The 14,439-nt window shown below is 41.7% G+C and overlaps 1 protein-coding gene across 2 annotated transcripts; it reads left to right on the top strand.

Annotated features, from left to right (window-relative positions):
- Positions 1-424: 424 nt before the first annotated feature.
- rab3aa (RAB3A, member RAS oncogene family, a) lies at positions 425-13,606 on the top strand. Of its 2 annotated transcripts, none has more exons than XM_021322083.2 (5): positions 425-501; positions 2,879-3,103; positions 5,383-5,501; positions 5,813-5,937; positions 10,097-13,606. In XM_021322083.2, exons 1-5 carry the CDS (start codon positions 499-501, stop codon positions 10,285-10,287), a joined length of 663 nt encoding a protein of 220 aa, XP_021177758.1. In that variant the 5' UTR covers positions 425-498; the 3' UTR covers positions 10,288-13,606. The 2 variants fall into 2 exon arrangements, with proteins under 2 accessions (XP_021177758.1, XP_012729083.1); XM_012873629.3 differs by having other exon boundaries at positions 425-589.
- Positions 13,607-14,439: the final 833 nt, after the last annotated feature.

The following is a 14,439-nucleotide window of genomic DNA, read 5'->3' as shown; positions in this document are numbered from 1 at the left end:
TAATTAAACTTTGTTGTAGACTGTTTTGGTTTTATCTGAATATATATTCCTGGATACAAATTGAATCAATTGTCTTCATGCCTTAAGGAGACATTTGTTTGGAATAGATGCTGTATAAATACACTGAATAGGAAATAGCATTTGAGTGGAATCCTTTTTATTTCTAAAACTAATCATCGGTTCTTCTTGTTACAGTATTTGGATTTTGGAATCATGCACCTTGTACATTTTGTCGTCAGAATAGAAATTGTTACTTTTTCTGTTTTAAAAAGACCGCCCACCTTAAAATGTGTTAGTTTTGAAGCTATTGTTGTTTCCAGTCCTTTCGATGAATAAACGATGAAGACGTGAAGGGGCGGGGTTTGTAGAGTTGAGTCATTGAAGCCTCTGTTGTGATTGGCCGGCTGTCCTGCCAATCACTCTTACGCTCTGCCTGTGCAGGTGCAACGCTGGGCTCATAGCTGCTGCAGGGAAGTTGAGGGGAAAATCTCCCATTTGATGGTAAACCCTGCGCTCCTCTGTCGTAGCGGGGCCGTGTTCATTCTGACAGCGGACACAGAAAGAACGGAAGTTATTTATCCTTTCCGAGGTTAGTGCGTTAGTTAGTTGTTAATAAGCAAGAGTAACCTTCATTTGACATAGCTGGGATGCTTAGCTAGCTCCAGCTGTCACATTTAAATGTTGGAGACTGTCGCTTGGATGAATTAGCCTTCAAGGAACAGATGCTTGCATTCGTTGATGCCATTTAGGAGTTAATACTGCCCTATTCTGACTAGTGTTTATTAGCAGCAGTAATTAACATGTAACAACGCATATAATCACTAACCGGAGCGTTTTATCGAACTGTTTTTGGTTTTTTTAGAGTACAGCTACATCATTCAGGCTAAGCTCCGATACCGGCTGGCTCTGGGGTTCAGGCTGTTTTATTTGGAGCATTAGGATCAGAACAGCCGGTCGGATGAGGCAGGAATGAAGGCAGCCGTGTGTCAGTCACTTAGGCGCAGGGTTACCACCAGCGACATGACAGTTTAGTCCATGCTTAGCCTGCTAAGCCCCTCCACTTCCGCCCTCTTATCCCCCAGGAGGTGAAGGTGTGCGGGTTGTCTGACTGCGCGGAAGTACTCCAGGCTGGGAATGGGCTACAGTAACCCTGTTCACCCTATTCACTTTGCCAGAATTCAGTCTCAAGCTAAAACGTTTTTTGTTTTTCAGCAAATGGTCACACCTGAGTCAAGCTGACCCTTCCTTGCCTCCTTGGGGCTTGGAGCTGAATGTTCTGTCTTTGAGCACTTGATTACTTTCCTTAAGACAAGGTGCCTCCATCATGCTGGAGAACACACAGATCCTCACCACCCTCTGCCTGGCTTGTTGGCAGAAGCTACTGTCTCATGGCAGTGCCATTATGAGTAGAAGCTCCACACACTGGTTGTGTCAGCATGCTTCAGTGTGTGAACCACTCCTTTTCTTCTTTTAACAGTTTAGTTCCCAGATGTCCACAATCAAAGGCAGGGTTCATGAGATAAAATGAGTTTGACCCGGTCTTCAACCATCCACCCTTGTGCCTCCTGTGGCGTTTCTGTCTGTTTCTAAGTTTGTTGGACAGAAATCTCACCCTTGCCGCTTCTCTTGTCACAAGGCCGTTCACTGGGTTTGCAGACTCCCTCACGCCCTTCTGCCGCTAATATTATTCAAGCTCTGCACTGGCGGCAACACAGTTCTGTAGTTCTCCTCTGGAAAGGAGATAGTCTTTGCAGTTGTTCAAACAAATGCCTTCTTTGCACAATCTGAAACATTAATTCTGGAAATGTCTAATAATTTAGGAAGTTGTTTTGTCTGGAGTATTCTTATCAGATATACGAGGTGGAGGAAACCATCGCTAGCCCAGGAGGATGAGGATTCAAAGCATACTGTATATTTTCCTCCATTAGGTTTTTTTTTAGGTCAGGGTTTTCTCAGCTCCAGCTGTGCTGATGATGTGACCAGAAATGAAATCAGATGTTAATTTGGGCCACGGGGAAATAACTGTAATAAATGTGTCTAAAGTAGGGTTGGACGATATGGGAAAAAACATATGGATAAAAGAGAAATCATATTAATCGATGTGGATAATTATCAAAAAAACTCAGCCCTGGCCATTTTATATTGTTGCTCAATGATTTATTTTTTGATAAAGAACGAACAAGCTTTGAATTCAAACTGAACCCTTTATTCAACCAACTTTTTACCAAAACTGCAAGTTTTTAAAAAAGACAAAAAGTACACATGCTCTCTGAACTCTTTGAAGGGGGCGGAGCTTGGTCCTGGTCTGCCTTTGTGATTGGTTGGGGGGATGTAATGCCTGCAGTATTAACCTACATGATAGGCTAGAATGCAAAAGGAAAGAAAACTGTTCTATTGAACCTTTTATTGACCTTTTTTTTCAATAGGCAACACATGTCAATTATCATCCAGCCCTGGTTTAAAGTATACAATTTAAACTAAGATTTGCTGTTAATCAATCCGAAACCCATCGCTCTGCCAAAGGAAACTGCAACAACGTAAATCATCAGTACAAAAATTTTAATCTGCAAAGTTTGCAGAACGCAACAAATGTGTAAGGCTCAAACATTTACCACGACTTTACATCCTCCCTCAAGCTCAGATGGTAAGATCCTGAAGCAGACTGGAGGAACGAATACAAACTGTGTGAAAACACCGTGTGAGTGGGTGAATCTTGTACACAGGTTGGTCTGGGACTGTAGTATATGGTTGCTTGTTTCATGGGTTGTACTTGAATGGGTGGTTTACTTGTTCAGGCGCTGTGTTTGAATGACAGCGTATTATTTCCCCAAGCATAGAAACTAAAAGTAGTAATTGTTTTCTGTCTGTTCCTGCATAGATGGCGTCGGCAAATGCAACATATGGACAGAAGGAATCCTCGGACCAGAACTTTGATTACATGTTTAAAATCCTCATCATTGGCAACAGCAGCGTGGGAAAAACCTCCTTCCTCTTCAGATATGCAGACGACTCCTTCACACCGGCGTTTGTCAGCACGGTGGGCATCGACTTCAAGGTGAAGACCATCTATAGGAACGACAAGAGGATAAAACTGCAGATCTGGGTGAGGACTTCAGGGTTGTGGGTAAAGGCTATTTGTAGACACACACCAGTCAGACGTTTGTGGCCAATTTCTATTTTTTTGGTTGAGCTTTGACCTTCCCATACCAATTGCAGTCAATTTTCCTTAATTTCCCCTTGAATAGAAAAAATATTAAGTGTCATTTAGAATTTTTTAGAGCGTTCCTGCTGTGAACAAAGAGAAAATGATTACAGAGCTGGCAAACACACTGTAAAGGCCAAAACACAGCAGAAGCGTCTGACTGTTCATGCTACGATCTAATTTCTTCAAATCACACAGGCTGTGAGTAGAGGTTCCCTCTGCGGACCCCTGGACTCACGATATGGAGTATTCATGCGAGAATAGACACCGGAGCTGCCGTCTGCATAAACACAAGCAGGTGTGGCACCAATCATGGAGCTGCAGCTGCTGCCCGAAGCCCAAAGAAGATCACTGTTTCTCTTTTTACCTTTTTCAGTACTTTCATCCTCCTACCTTGGATAAGTACGCTGGGGAAAAACCTTTTGAAAAAGTGAAATGTCTCCCAAAGTGGATGTGTTTTTCTTTGCCACTGTGTCTCACTTCCTGTCTGACTTATGACATCCCCATGAAATTGTTGCATAGGTCAGACAATAATGCTTCTGGTCCGTCATGGTCGGACAGTCGGAGGCTTTTACCCCGTTTCCACTACCCCTTTTTTAACCGAGCCGAGACCAGTCCGAGCTCGGTAACCGAGATAACTCTCGAGTGTAAACGGTAAGCAGACTGAACTGAACCGAGCCAGACACAACCGGACCGCGCTAACTGCAGCCCAGTTCCTGGTGTGGTCTCGGCCTGTTTTTTTTGTTTTTTTATCCCGGTTATCTGATAAAGAGCGCATGAGCAGACCGCGTCATCCCCTTACAGTCAGCTGACTGTCCGTTTTTTCCGCCGTGTCTGGCTGCACGTCCCGATTCACACTCCATTCAGACAAATTTCAGACATTCATAATAATACTATAATATAACGACAGAGTCGCTAAGTTGGAAACACTGGACTGCCATCTCTAGTTTCCCTTCACTACCGACAGCAGCGCAGCGCCCAGTAGCCACCAGTAGCTACTTTCACTAGCAGCTTCATGGCGAGACAGACAGGAGCCGGAGGGGTTTGTTTTTCAAAATAAAGTAAAATTTAACATTTCACTTAATTTTAAACTCCAATTATGATGAGAATAAGTGCGCAAATATGCAGTAGCTTTACTATATCATATGCTTTATGTTGTTTTAACATATCTTTGAATTCATTCTGAAGGTGTGGGGGCTTTTGTTTTTGTGTGGCAGTGCGCCACGATCAAATACATGTATTGCCCAGCTCAAGGCCACATCATGCCAGCACAGCGGCTTTAAATTCAGCCTGCTCAGCAAATATAGCTATCTGCCCTAGATCAGCTCTAAACGTGGTCCACACCTGTATTTACTGTCAAAATAGGAATTTGCACAGGACCTTTGTCTCCCTCTAGTGGTGAGAAACAGAACTGTGAATTTAGTTTTGTTTACTTAAGTTGCCTATTTATGGGGAATAAGCTAAGACGTTAGCTTGAATGACGAGATTAAGCTCTGTGAAGAAGTCACATGTTGAATTTGCATTAATGCAATACCATCTCAGCCTCGAACTGAGGGTCTGCATTGTCCAACACATCACTGTATTCAACTGATTTAATGAAATCAGATGTGTAAATTAAAAGTGCATTCCAGTTGGTAGTTTTAATATGCAAAGTTACTGTGCTGGATTTTGCTGTTAGAGATGGTGAAAGACCACACATTTTCTGAAACAAAACGCACAATTCAATAGATGCTGCAATTGTATGTTTGTTTTTGTGAAAAATAAATCTAGGAGGTAAAAGCTGTATTGTTAAGTTGACCATTGATAAGCATACCCTGGTAACCGATCAGGAAATAGTCCCAAATGAAAAGGTTACAACTAATTCAGCACAGCTAGTTTAAAGGCTCAGTGGGGCATCAGCCCTGCAATGTTAGTATCTCACCTCTAACTGCAGGATGCCTGTAGCTAACCATCAATTTTACAAGTTATGTAACTCATTATTTTTTCACTAATATGAAAAAAGTTTACATTAACAAGACAGATGTTGTCATCTGAGTCTGGAAAAGAAACATTAAATTAAAATAAATTAAGTAAAGAACCTTGGTGTTTTTTTTTTGATTGTCACTCACCATCCTCCAGCCACTACACTGTATCTGTATAGTAATCCAACAGGTGTGCTGTTGTCTCATGTGTCTGTGCAGGACACTGCTGGACAGGAGCGCTACAGAACAATCACCACAGCCTACTACAGGGGAGCAATGGGCTTCATCCTCATGTACGACATCACCAATGAGGAGTCCTTTAACGCTGTGCAAGACTGGTAAGAGATGGCTGAGTAAATGGAAGAAGCTTGTGACTCAATTTGTTTCAGTCTCACTACTAAAATGTTTCATCAAGCTCCCTGCCAGTTTGAGGACATTTTATTCTTTAAAACATGCCAGTTTCTAGAAAGATAGACGTGTTAATCTGTCTAGCTCTGCAGAATCCTGTAAAATATAAATAACATTACAATCACAGACTCAGTGTTTCAATCTGTTTTTACCACATACATGTTTTTATTATTTATCCTTTCCACAGAAGGCCACTGAATTATATGAAAAAGCAAAAGATGCTTTTTGTTTGTGTTAATAGGTCGACCCAGATCAAGACATACTCATGGGACAACGCTCAAGTCCTCTTGGTGGGAAACAAGTGTGATATGGAGGATGAGCGGATAGTGGCGTCTGAGAGGGGTCGGCAGCTATCAGAGCAACTCGGTAAGGCTGCTCTGACTCAAACGATGGCACTTCACCTTAGTACAGCTCTTTTGCTACGCATCAGTTTAAAGTGAGCTGAAATGTGCCCTTGTTGTGCATCAGAGTTGTCTGTGAAAGAAGTTTAAGAAAAGGTCAAAGCCAATCTACATCTGTAATTCTGAGATCACGACTAAGGTTATTTCAGATCCAAATTAGCATGTACATGTGCTAACCTGGCCAGCCAGATTGATAATGTGTTGCACTCTCCGTTCTCCACATTATCAATCTGGGACTGGTCCCACTGAATCACGATATCAAATGAAAATGTAAGCAGCAGGCACCATGAGAAACCGCAGTAAGTTACGCTGGTCAAGGCCCTTCTTGCTGTTCTCCTTCCAAAGATGAAATTGTTGATTCTGACAAACACATGTGACAGATGTGGCAGCGACACATGCGTCCTCCATGTGAAGTTGGTTCGGCTGTGGGGTCGGCAGCTATTGCTTTGATCGCAGCTGGTACGTCCAGCCTTAAACCATAATACTGCAACGTGATTGGCCAGAAATGCAACAGAAACTGAAACTTGACCCTCATCCCTCTTATAAGAAAAACACTGTTTTTAAGCTGCAGCCTGCATGCATAAGCCAAAAGTTGCATAGTGTGTTGAAGCAATGAGCCTGATTAGTTAACCAGCTATGGTAATATCTGTAAAAAACAGAACAAAAAACTTTCATATTTTGTGCAATAAGCATCTTCATGTCACTACTATTACTAATTTTAACTGGTGTTTGCTCTATATTTTTACTTAAGTATATTTATAGCCGTCAAAATTACATTACATTATAGATCTTTTTTAATTTTTTGCTTAAGCAGTGATATCAAGAAACGGTGGGATTGTTAGTTAAGGTTATCATACCATGACAATCTCATACTGACCCACGCTTAGTTGAATTACACGCTGATGCTTGGAAAGTCATGGTTGAATTCCAACAATTTGTAAGTTAGTCTGTAGTTTCACTAACCTTCTCTCCCATTTCACAATTTGTAGCATCATAACCTTAAACTTCAATTTATTTCAGGGATTTTTATGAGGCTTTATGTTAAAAACCAACACAAAGTTGTACTTAACTATGGAATATTAGGTGATGCATGCTTTTATTTTGCTAGCCCTAGCACAATTACCTTCAGAAACCATCTAATCAATAAACAGTAATTTAATTTCAGCATAAATCCAGCTGTTTTGTTTCTGGCCTCAAAGGTTTTTAGTCAACATTGGAGGCCAACCAGCATCACGAAGGCCTAGAAACCAGCAGACAGGCCAGGCAGGGCTTTGAGGGGATGTTTAAAGACCTTTAAAGTACGGTTAGGTTCTAAAACAATATCCCAAGCTTTGAACATCTCTCAGAGCTCTGTTCAATGCGTCATCTGAACATGGAGAGAGGATGGTGAAAGGATTTAACCGCACCCAGTTCTTTCCCCTGGAGAAGCAGCCTTCTTTAATTATTGACCTCTTAAGTAGGAAATGACTCTTGAAACAGAAACTTTAACACATTTAATCTAAACAAGCCAGAGGAATGGTACAGCTCAGTACTGGACTCTCATATTGATCACGATGCAGGAAAGGGTGAAATCAGGAAGTGAGAGTGCCACACTCTCAGTTTGCATGAGCTTAAAAGGGTCAGCATGGACACGCCCCTGCAGGAGAGGTCCATCTCTGCCATGTCTTCTTTGGGATACATGTCCCTGTTAGTCTGTGAAATAGCATCGACTCCAGGTTTTATCCACATGTCCATGCTGCCCCAAGATAACTGTCCATTTATTTATGTATGCCACATCTGTGCCGTCCTCACCATGCGCGACTGATGCGTTATTTCCCAGTAACTGATTTCTGCAGCTAATCTCATAATGTTTAACAGCGGCAAAGCTGCAAACCTACCAAGACATGGACGTCCACTTAAACTGGCACACTAGGCAAGGAGAGCATTAATGAGAGAAGCTGCCAAGAGGTCCATGGTAACTCTGGGTAAGGTGCAGAGATTTAAAATACCATGTGGGAGAATCTGTCAACTGGACAACTAAAATGCCGCAAATCTAGGCCTCTGTACCGGAGGAAAAACCATTACAAGACCTGTTTGCCCGAAACCATGAAGGAGACAGGAAAAAATTGGAAAAAGATGCTCTGGTTAAGTGAGACCAAAACTAAACACTTTGGCCTGTGTGCAAAATGTTGTGTAAGGAAATAAAATTAATACTGCACAAATACGCAAATAAACCACGCCAGCGTTGAAATATGCTGCAGCTACAAACACGCTGCAGGGATGCTTTTATTAACAGGGACAGGGAAGCTGGTCAGAGTTCACGTTCAGATGGATGGAGCTAAACAGAGGGCAGTCCCGGAATAAAACCTTTTAAGAGCCCCCAAAACAAAGTCTAGCTCACCCCCATGTAAAAGCATAATAACGCCCCCAGACAAATTTGAAAAACTCCATCAAAGTGGGCGGAGATAGGCGGGAACGGAGGGGAGGGGCTGTGTTCAGCATGTGAGGAGCTAACCTGACTCTAGCCAGATGGATTTCGCTCCGCCTAGCTTCACTCACATCCATCTGGGACCTCTCCCATAGAAAGTGATTTCTCCAACCAATTTTATTGCCCAGCCAATCAGGACGCAGGGCTGGAGTTTTATAGATGTGACGTAGTGGAGAAGCGACCGTGACGTGAGACTGTTTTGATTCAGACAGCAATGGCGGCTCGTTGAGGAAGCAAGCGTTAACATTGATGCTGCTATTTCTTCCGTGTTGTCCAATCCTAATATTGTTTCATTAAAAGAACATCAGAAAACGGCTCTGAAGGCTTTTGTTGGTGGAAACCATGTTTTCACCTTTCTCCCGACCGGGTTTGGCAAGTTTTGTTTTCCGGGGCGAGCCCGCGGTGGAGCGGTCAGCGCGAACCATATTAGGAGGCCTTTAGTCCTCAACGCAGTCGGCCCGGGATCGACTCCGACCCGCGGTGCTTTGCCGCCTGTCTTCTACCCATTTCCTGTCAGCTCACTGTCAAGAAAACGCGTGCCACTAGAGCCGCCAACACATTAAAAATACTTTTTTTTTTCTGCGTTGCTCTCACAGCATCACGGGTTAGCTTTGGTGTGAGTGGTTGAAATAGCACGTCGATAAAGATGACAGACAAGTGGCTTATCCAATCATATGCAAGGATTTTTGATAAGGCCCAGCCTTCAAAAAAGGCAATTTCTATGGCGGTGTCCCAGATGGATGTGAGTGGAGCTAGGCGGAGCGACATATGTCTGGCTAGAGTCAGTTTAGTGAGGAGCAGCCATAGCTTGATTTGCCATACTGAATCATGGAGAGTGAGCAGAGTTATGCTGGTAGTTACACCACAGTTTGGTCCTTTGAGGTGGAGGACTTTTCACCCCCCTCGTCACCGGAGGTGGAGGGAGGCTTGTGGAGGTCAGCGGGGCTGAGTATTCTCAGTATGAGCTGCTGGCTCAAGGCGCTGACTCAGTAAAACCTGAACCCAACGCTGCAGAAGCAGTGGAGGCAAGATTTTTATTTATTTTTTTGGGGGGGGATTTTTTGCGGCTCTAGTGGCTCGCTTTTTCTGAAAGTAGGCTGACAGGAAGGGGGGTGGAAGAGGGGGAGAGACATGCAGCAAAGGACCGCGGGTCAGATTCGAACCCGGGTCGACCGCGTCGAGGACTAAGGCCTCCGTATATGGGTCGCTCTACCTGCTGCACTACAAGCGCGCCCCGAGGCAAGATATCTAAAAGTATATCACCATCATTTTTTGTGATACCCCAGCCAATCCCATTTTTTCTAAAAGAACGTCTCATTTAGTGCCTCACCCCTACTCATTTAGTTAAAAGTTCGGTAGTTAGCAGTTGTGAATTGTTCGCGCTAGCTTGCTTCTTCTCCCTGTTCCTGATATGACTATTTGAGAGTAAGTGCTTGTCATATGTATCCTCGCACATCCAGTCAAAAGTGTGCTGACAAGTACATGCACATTTTGTGAGACTCTGCGCTTTTTACTGGATTTCATTTCCTTTTTTAAATTCCGCAATTCCATCTGCTTTCTCCACAGTGTGCAAATCATCAGCCCCTACATTTATGTCTGGATTAGCAAGTCTTTAAAAAGTATAACATGAGCTTGTTTCCTCCATCTATATCGGCAGGCTTTGAGTTCTTTGAGGCAAGTGCTAAAGACAACATTAATGTGAAGCAGACGTTCGAGCGACTGGTGGACATCATCTGTGAGAGGATGACAGAGACTCTGGATAACAACGACCCAACTGTCATCGGAGCCAAGGAGGGGCCACAGCTGAATGAGCAGCCCCAGAGGTCTCACCAAGATTGTGCTTGTTGAATGCACGCACGCACACACACACACACACACACACACACACACGCACGCACACACACACACACACACACACACACACACACACACACGCATCCGCACTCACTGCTTGTCCTGATTTTTCAACTTTTTTTAGTCTGGATCTTGCTGTCTATGTTCTTTTTAATATGCAGATGCAAAACTGCCATGCACCCAAACTCTGCCGTCCACAGACCCGCACCAGTTGGCTGATTCAAAGCTCCACATCAAGAGCTCTGTCTGCATAACAGCTCTCCCCATATAACACAGCTCTCCCCAAAGATGTTCATTCCAGGTTCTGTCAGAGTGGTGGAGAACCTTTCCCAGATCCCAGCTTCTCTTTCACCCAGTTCTTAAACGCACTAAGCTGTTTCTTACCAGATTTGCAACAGTTTTAGTTATTGTCCCTCTGAAAGGGTGTTGGTTGGTGATTTAATTTCAGTTAGGTGGATTTTTGAGGCTCTCAAACCCTCTTTTTCAGTGTTGAGGTGGGCGTTTATAGATTTATAGACCCAGATTTTATGTCCAAGCAGGGTCACTCTTGATTGTTTCTTTCTCCTTAATTGAAGAAATTATTGAATCAATCTAAAATATTTATTTTCTAAGATATTTTATTACAGCGGATCTGAAAAGTGTACACACCACTGGAAAAAATACAGCAATTTGGGATTTAAAAAAACAAAGACCATGATAAATATTCTAAAACCATTTTCCATTATTACTGTGACACATCCTGTACAATCCGACTGAAAACAAACTACCTTCTCCTGACGGATACCTTTGTACAGTGGAATAATAATGATATTAGTGAGAACTTGTTACTTTTCCTGCAAACTACAGAGCTATAGCAAAATATGCATATAAGAGCAGCTGAACTTAAGTACACTATAAGTAATGGATTGGTGATCTTCTAAAGACTGACTGCTAAAACTGAAACAAAAGTTGCTTAGACACAATATTAGTTTCAGGGGGTGCAAACTCATGCAGCCAGATGATTGTAGCATTTTACTGGTTTTATCTGTATCCCTCTAACGGAGCTGTTTGTTTTCAGTTGTATTTTACAGAATGCATGTCACAGTTAAGGTGAAGAAAACTGATTCATTATGGTCACATTTTTTATCTCACTAAAACCTTGCATCTAAACAGGCATATGTTCACTTTTGAAAGCCAGCGTACATAGTAAGTCTGAATCAAAGTTAAAGTGAGCATCTTGGTTGGGCCTGTGTAAGGAACAGCATCACCTGGATGTTTGATTGGTTTTGGTAATGCTTTAAATCATGCATCACAATTAGCTGATATTGAATCTCTCTGGCCACTCAAGTACATAAATATCTAAATGTCAATAAATATGCATTTAAAATGCTGATATTTACAGTATACATGTCAAATAATTCTAAAACAGTAAAGATAATGAAGGTTGCTAGATTCCTACCTGTGCTGTAGTAAGAGCTGCATGTTGTTGTGTTTTTAAACTTATTCTGATTGACTGCTTTGTTATTTGTATGAGCTGTTGATTTTACAGGTTTTACTCTCATCTGTCCCACTCTTCTGCTTCTTTAAAACACCAGATAGGGTCAACGGTTTTTGTTGGTTAACTCTTGACACTCCTCAGGTTGTTCTAACTTTTATTTGATGCATTTAGTAAGTGTGGGTCATTTCTCCCCTTCACCAGTCCACACTCCTGCAGTGTTGGCGGTTTCCTTCCTACTCTTCATGAAAAGGACCCACGGATTGCAGGATGTTTTGTATCAGCCGTGCATCAATCCGTGCTCAGCCTCGGGTACATTTTGTACCCACTTTAACAGCCAACCATAGCAACATTTTATGTCTTGCTCATAGCCTGCTTTAAGGAATAGTTGTGGTTATGGGACTTCTATGAATACTTTCTACCAGCAAAGGGTCCCTTAGTTTCTTTGATTGATCATTGGTCACAATCTGGCATATTTCATAAGAGCCAAGTGTTCCAAATTGGGAGAAAAATGATAATCCATTGGGTAATTATAGAAAATCTTCTGAATATCATACACAATTAAACTAGAATATATGTAAGATTTGGGTATTGTCATATTTATCTTATCTTCATGATTCGTTAAAACATCTTATTACCAAGATACAACAAATGATGCCCTCTGGTCAAGTAAATGGACATGAAATGGTTTGTCTAGTGGTAAGAAAAGAAAAAGTAGGTTGTGAAAAACTGAGGTTATGAATTGGTGAAGGGGCGGATTGACCCGGAGTCTACATGGACTCAATAGACAGGCGTGTTTTTAGTGAGCACTGCTGGAGCCCAGACCTGACATCTCCCTGTACCTCCAGGCAGCCTGCAATGCCACTGGAACTGATCCATCTGTGTTTGTCTTTTCCAGAACATGTTGGGATTTTTAAGCATGTTAAATGTCAGATTGCAGGTCTTGTTTCTTTTTTTTGCTGATGCTAAGGTGAAGGACTTGTCTGCGCTTGTTTACAGCGCGGGCCTTCTCCAACTCATACAGTCACAAATTTGCTGAGACATGTACAAAGTTTTTCAACCAAATTATTTATTTTGTTTTTATTTATGACTTAATTTATTTTTTTGTAGTATTTAAAGTTTATGCATTACGTTCTGCACATTTTGAGGAGACGTTTGGACGTATTCAGTAGCCTGAAGTTCTCCAGCGCTTTAAGTTCAAACGTATGAGTGTTTCCAGAGCGATGTGTGGGATGATTCCTTTTGGGGGGGGCGGGATATTAAAACATTCCAGTGTGAGAACTTATCATGGTCACGTAGCTTTGCTGAGGAGTGTGTTTGTCTTTGATATCAGTTTTATAACTGCTTGGACTCTTTTCCCCACTCTCGGTTATGAAAGCAACATACGACATTTGTAACACAAGAACCGTGTTAGTAAAAGCAACACAAAACAGAGCATTTTCATGAAAAAAAAAATATATGAATACATCGAGGATCCAAGAATGCAGTTATCCAACTGTTCTTTTGAAATCTTGTTGAACCTGTGTGCTTTCAAACAGGAAAAAAGCTTCTGCAGGTTAGCTGAATACTCTGAACTCTTCATCAAAAAGCAATTTCAACTATATTTGTTCACCTTTGAATTGTTTACCAATTTTTGCTAATTTATTCCGTTTTGCTACGATGACTCTCTGAACCGTGAAAAAAACATATCAGTCGTGTTCTCCTTCCTTCCCCCATGGCAGAATTCCCGACTGTAAATAGGAACATCCTTCCTGTCAGATATGAGTTGTGTGAATTGTGCTGTAATTCTGTAATACCAGGTTTACTAAAGTAAGGAATCAATAAACCATCATAAAAGAATCTTGATGTCTTGGTTCTCCTGTTCAATCATTTATCATGGAGATTTTGCTGCTCGTTTGCAGAATATAAAACTTTAAGTCATGACTTGAAAGGTGTTTATTTGACATCAACACGCTGACTTTGTAAATCCAAGGATTCTGCAAAGTTTTTTAAATTATTTAATATATTAAGTCCTAAAAAAAGTCTTAAAAATACTTTGGGCTTATATCTTAGGTCTTAAATAACCGTTAGTCATGCCATAAATCTGTATGCTTGCTCATTCAGTGCAACTTCCATCACTTTTCTTAGAGAAACACGCTGAGCTGTTTTGTTTTGTGCGTGGTAGTAAGGGCTGAGGAAATTTTGGGTTATTACAGACAAAACAGCTTCCATGGTTCCATGATGCACGGCAGCAAACAGCCTGTCAGAAGAGATGAATTGTGGGACATTTAGCTTTCCCCGCGGACCTGCGTGAGAACAAATTCTGGCTTAATGTATGTTTAGACACAGTCACCTCGTTCTTGTTATATTATCAGATAGCAGCTCCTTTATCATGGGAAAGTGTAGACTGGAGTTTGCTTCATCTAAATACAAGGATTTTTGGTATCGTAGTTGTCTAAAGCAAGGCATGACTAATACAGCAAAAATGTTGTTATAATTGTTCTTTTTACGAAAAAAAAAATAATTGTGTTATTTCACATCTCAAAATCTCCCTAAGTAAAACAGCCCTTAAAACATGGAGCAGAGTTTTGGGCTCAGAATATTTTAGATGGATTTATATGATGATTGTGCACTTTTGAAAACTGGTATCAAACACAACTTTACATTTAATACTTTGGAAATTAAGTACACAC

Source organism: Fundulus heteroclitus, chromosome 6 (assembly GCF_011125445.2).
Source record: "Fundulus heteroclitus isolate FHET01 chromosome 6, MU-UCD_Fhet_4.1, whole genome shotgun sequence".
NCBI lineage: Eukaryota > Metazoa > Chordata > Actinopteri > Cyprinodontiformes > Fundulidae > Fundulus > Fundulus heteroclitus.
The sequence above is the reverse complement of the archived record's forward strand: the minus strand, read 5'-3'. Positions and strand labels throughout refer to the sequence as shown.

Bases quoted from the DNA above. Each gene is read 5' to 3' on its own strand.
- rab3aa (XM_021322083.2), top strand. The intron at 3,104-5,382 runs GTGAGGACTTCA...GTGTCTGTGCAG, and splicing joins GGATAAAACTGCAGATCTGG to GACACTGCTGGACAGGAGCG. The intron at 5,502-5,812 runs GTAAGAGATGGC...TTGTGTTAATAG, and splicing joins TTTAACGCTGTGCAAGACTG to GTCGACCCAGATCAAGACAT.